Here is a 5,000-nt window from a genome sequence, read left to right as displayed (position 1 = left end):
GAGAGGAACAGAGGAAATAATTGGTGAGGAACAGTGTGGGTTTAGGACAGGTAGAGGTTGTGTAGATCAGATTTTTGTGGTAAGACTGATATGTGAGAAAGCTATAGGAAAGGGGAAGGATGTTTATTGGGCCTTCATGGATCTGGAAAAGGCTTACGACAGGGTAGACAGAAAGGCACTTTGGGAGGTTATGCGGATATATGGGTATGAGGAAAGCTTCTCGGAGCTGTCAAGAGTTTTTATGAGAGTAGTAGGGCTTGTGTCAGGATTAGAAATGGAGAGAGTGAGTGGTTTGAGGTAAAGGTGGGACTTCGTCAGGGATGTGTTATGTCACCCTGGCTGTTCAACTTATACATGGATGGGGTAGTGCGAGAGGTAAATGCAAGGGTAGTGGGTCAGGGATTGGAGATGGTTAAGGAAAATGGAGAAAAGTGGGAGGTGAGCCAGCTGTTGTTTGCGGACGACACTGCGCTTGTAGCAGGATCGGAGGAGGGATTGAGGAAGTTGGTGACAGAGTTTGGGAGAGTGTGTGAAAGAAGAGAGCTGAATATAAATGTGGGTAAAAGTAAGGTGGTGAGATGTACAAGGGGTGAAAGTGACAGTAGATTGAAAGTAAGTATTAAGGGAGAGCGACTGGAGGAAGTTGATAGTTTTAGATACTTGGGTGCAAATGTGGCAGGAAAGGTTGGAGTGGAAGGGGAGGTAGAATGTAGATTGAGAGAAGCGAGTAAATGCTTTGGTGGATTAACACCAAAAGTGTAATGAGGAATAGACATTTGGGAATGGATGCGAAGAGGAGACTGTATGAAGGAGTGATTGTGCCAACAGCACTGTATGGGGCAGAAACATGGAACATAAGAGAGGAAGAGAGAAGGAGTTTGAATGTGTTTGAGATGAAGTGTCTGAGAAGTATGATGGGGGTTACTAGGCTAGATAGAGTGAGAAATGAGGAGGTGAGGAGGAGAACAGGGGTGGAAAGGGAGCTGGGAGATAGGGTTGATGAAAGAGTATTAGGATGGTTTGGACACATGGAAAGAATGAGTGAAGAAAGACTAGTAAAGGAGGTATGAAAGGCAGATGTGGAGGGAGTGAACATGAGGGGACGTCCTAGGATGAGATGGATGGATGGGGTGAAGGGGGAAGAGGGGAAGAGGGGAATGTCTGTTGAGGAAGGACGGGAGAGGACAGAAGACAGGGGTGAATGGAGAATGGTTGTATATGGAAAATGTTGTGATGCATGAGGTGGAATGGACGGGGGAATGGGGGGTGAGGTAGTGTGTGTGAGCAAAAATTTTGACGCAGCCCGAAGGGATTTCTCCCCGTCCTCTCCTTTATAGGGGGGGGGGGGGGACGGAGAGGGGGGGGTCGCCGATTTAATGAAGCGGCCTTGCTGTGGATGTGCTGTGTCTTGCGACACTGCTTCTGACCCAGGGCAGTGGACAGGGTTCAGGGATGACCCGTCATCCAGGAGGTGCTCAGATGGTAGGGAGGGTTGAGGGGTGAGGAGTGTTTTAGGGGATGTAAAGGGTTGGAATGATTTTATGAATTGTCATTTTTGGCTACCTCCCTGGTAAGGGGGAAAAAGACTTTGTATATGTATTTATGTATGTACATATATATATATATATATATATATATATATATATATATATATATATATATATAAGACTGAAGTTAGAGGAAGCAGACAAGGAGTAATGGGAGAATTTCAAGCTTTAACGTTTCGACCCGCAGGGTCTTGATCACAAAGCTAACAACTCAAACATAACAGGAGATTTTATACATGGACGGGTCATCTTATGTGACGCTTCGGAGAGCTTGTTATTTGATTTGCGTATTCTTTTATCAATAATAAGCTTCTGGCTTTTGCTAGACATATAAAGCCTTCTCTATGGTTAATGGTGTTACTAGTGTTAATGTATGCTGCCTCAATTGTCTTTCTTAGTTTCTTGAATGATCCTTTAGTTAATACGGTTGTGTTGTTCCATTCTGGAAGATGGCCACGTTTATTCACATGCATTACTATGGAGTTAGATGATCTATAGGCTTTTACGTCATTTTTATGTTCATTCATCCTTTTATTAAGTCCGCGACCAGATTCACCAAAATACGAAGAGGGACAGCTTTTACACGGGATTTTATAAACAACGCCGTTTTCGTTAGTGGGATTATTGTAGCTACATGTTAACAAATGTCCTACTTTTTTACCTGATGTCCTGGCTATTTTAATGTCCGCTTTTAGAAGAAAAGTGTCTAGGTGTGAATTGATATTAGAGTTTGGTACTATAATGTATCAGGTTTTATCATTACATTTATTATCATTTTTATTTTTATCTTTACTTTTGTTAATTATTGCTTTGTGTACGTGCGTGCGTGCGTGTGTGTGTGTGTGTGTGTGTGTGTGTGTGTGTGTGTGTGTGTGTGTGTGTGTGTGTGTGTGTATGTGTGTATTTGTGTGTGTGTGTGTGTGTGTGTGTGTGTGTGTGTGTGTGTGTGTGTGTGTGTGTGTGTGTGTGTGTGTGTGTGTGTGTGTGTGTGTGTGTGTGTGTGTGTGTGTGTGTGTGTGTGTGTGTGTGTGTGTGTGTGTGTGTGTGTAGTGTGTGTGTGTGTGTTTGTGTGCGTATGTGTGTGAACATATGACGAAAGAAATCAAATTCCAAAATTTTCTAATCTGATCTAAACTTTCTTTAAACAAATTTTGAAAGAATCACTATTATGATATTGAAAGCACTTAATTGGTGAGGGATAATTGAACAAACAAATTAACCAATAAATTAGATAAATAAGTAGATAAATGAATAAATAAATAGCTAATGAGCTAAATAAATCAATAAACAAATAAACGAATAAGTAAAGATATAAATAAGTATATAAACGAATAAATGATAATATACATACCACTGAATAAACAAATAATTAAACAACTATATAGATAAATAAATGATTAAATAGGTAATCAATAAAGAAATAAATAGGTACACATATAAATAGATGAATAAATAAATTGATAAATTTATAAAAATAAATAAATATATAAATAATGAATAAATAAATAGATAAATAGATAAATAAATAAATAGATAGATAAACAAATAAATAGATAAATGAATAAATTAGTTGATTAATTATTTAATTAATTAATAATAAGTAATGTAACTAATTGACTAATTAATAGACAAATAAATAGATAGATAAATAAACAGTAAGCAAGTAAATAGATAAATAAATAGACAAATATGTGTATAAGTAATAGTTAAATGGATAAATAAATTAATAAATGAATAAACAAACGAGTCAACCAATTAATAGATAAATATAAGGAAATGAATGAATAGAAAATAAATGAATGAATAAATAGACAAGTAGATAAGTAAATAGACGAAAAAATAAATAAATAGCTAAATAAACAAATTAATAGATAAGTAAATAAACAAATAAATAATAAATAAATAAATAAGTAAATCAATCAATCAATCAATCAATCAGTCAATCAGTCAATCAATCAATCAATCAATCAATCAATCAATCAATCAATCAATCAATCAATCAATCAATCAATCAATCAATCAATCAATCAATCAATCAATCAATCAATCAATCAATCAATCAATCAATCAATCAATCAATCAATCAATAAGGTTTCTGATCTTATTCATATCTTTCTTCAGGTTGGTTTCGGGTTCCCCTTTGCTTTTCACTGAATCAGAGCCTGCCAGCGCTCTTCCGCCAGAAGTCCGGCAGCTCGCCTCACCGCATCACCTGCCTACCAGGCATCAGGTAAATCTTACTTTAACATCCGTCACTGAAGTGGAGAAGAGATATGCAATGGAATCTCTTCCACATTTATTTAGACTTGGTGGAAGCTTTCTTCATCGATGTTGTTGGGTAGTCAATTGGTAGATCCATAAACGTATTTTCTATGTTTTTAATTTTTGTCTATTTGCGTTTATGTACCCGTTTTGCCGAGATACACTTTTTCGCTTTGACAGGAGTTGAAAGATTTATGTAAAATCAAAGTTTTGCTATATAGTTCTATGATTTTGTTTTGGCTAAGACAAACGATTGTTTTCAACCACGAAGCGGCCCAAAGCGGCCAATATTCATTTGTCTGAGCCATTGCATGGCCATTTATTAAATGAAGATACTCAACAGAAGCTGTAGGGGCTACCTGGGAGACGAGAGAAGTTCTTAAGGGGACCAAAAACCAGAAACCAAGAGGGGTTGATAAATCCCAGACATTGTCATTCAGCAATAAAGAATTGCTGTTTTTTTTTTTTTTTTTTTTTTTTTTTTTTTTTTTTTTTTTTTTTTTTTAGCTGACCTTGTTATGGATCGATAGATCTCCTGCTTGCACTACATATCACTGTAACTCAATGTTACGTTAAAGAATGGTATTACAGGAGCAAGACATTTTTCAAGAAATGGATCTGAGAGTCTCTTGATCTTCAAAGAAACGAAAAAGAAGAAAAAGAAGAAAAGGAAGAAAAAGAAGAAGAAGAAGAAGGAGAGCTCTTCGGCTGCAAACGAAAATTTCATTTCGCTCTGAGAAAGCTTGAGTCCTGACAGCGTTTTGGAAAAAAGAGAGAAAAAAAGTTGGCGACTGCTTCTTCGAAGCTCTTGGAAGTTTCTGCCTGAACGCCAAATTCTTGGCGCCTTCCGAAGACAAAACCATCTGGCCAAAGAATTCGATTTTTTTTTATTATTATCTTTGGCCTAATGATGATGACCTTTATAAATTTAGTCCCCTAAAGCACTTTATTCTCTTCAAGAATTAATTTTTTTAGTCTGAAGACGCACACACACACACACACACACACACACACACACACACACACACACACACACACACACACACACACACACACATATATATATATATATATATATATATATATATATATATATATATATACACATATATATTAACAACCACAATGCACTTTAATTCTAAGCCACCAAAGGCCAGCATGCTGAAATTGAAATGTGGAACTGCCCAGGAC

General features: G+C 36.8%; 1 protein-coding gene across 1 annotated transcript in view; it reads left to right on the top strand.

Moving 5' to 3' along the window:
• The window catches only part of LOC143023782 (uncharacterized), a 30,020-nt gene extending 25,820 nt beyond the window's left edge, over positions 1 to 4,200 (top strand). The window contains exon 6 of the mRNA XM_076182397.1: positions 3,669 to 4,200. Coding sequence (XP_076038512.1) covers positions 3,669 to 3,781 — 113 coding nt within the window. The 3' untranslated portion in view covers positions 3,782 to 4,200. The remainder of the gene's footprint in view (positions 1 to 3,668) is intronic.
• The last annotated feature ends 800 nt before the right edge of the window (positions 4,201 to 5,000 follow it).

This window comes from Oratosquilla oratoria, unplaced genomic scaffold (genome assembly GCF_046742065.1).
Source record: "Oratosquilla oratoria isolate Oo_2021 unplaced genomic scaffold, ASM4674206v1 SCAFFOLD60, whole genome shotgun sequence".
In the NCBI taxonomy this organism is placed as follows: domain Eukaryota; kingdom Metazoa; phylum Arthropoda; class Malacostraca; order Stomatopoda; family Squillidae; genus Oratosquilla; species Oratosquilla oratoria.
Note: the sequence above shows the minus strand (reverse complement) of the source record. Positions and strands in the feature narration are given on the sequence as shown.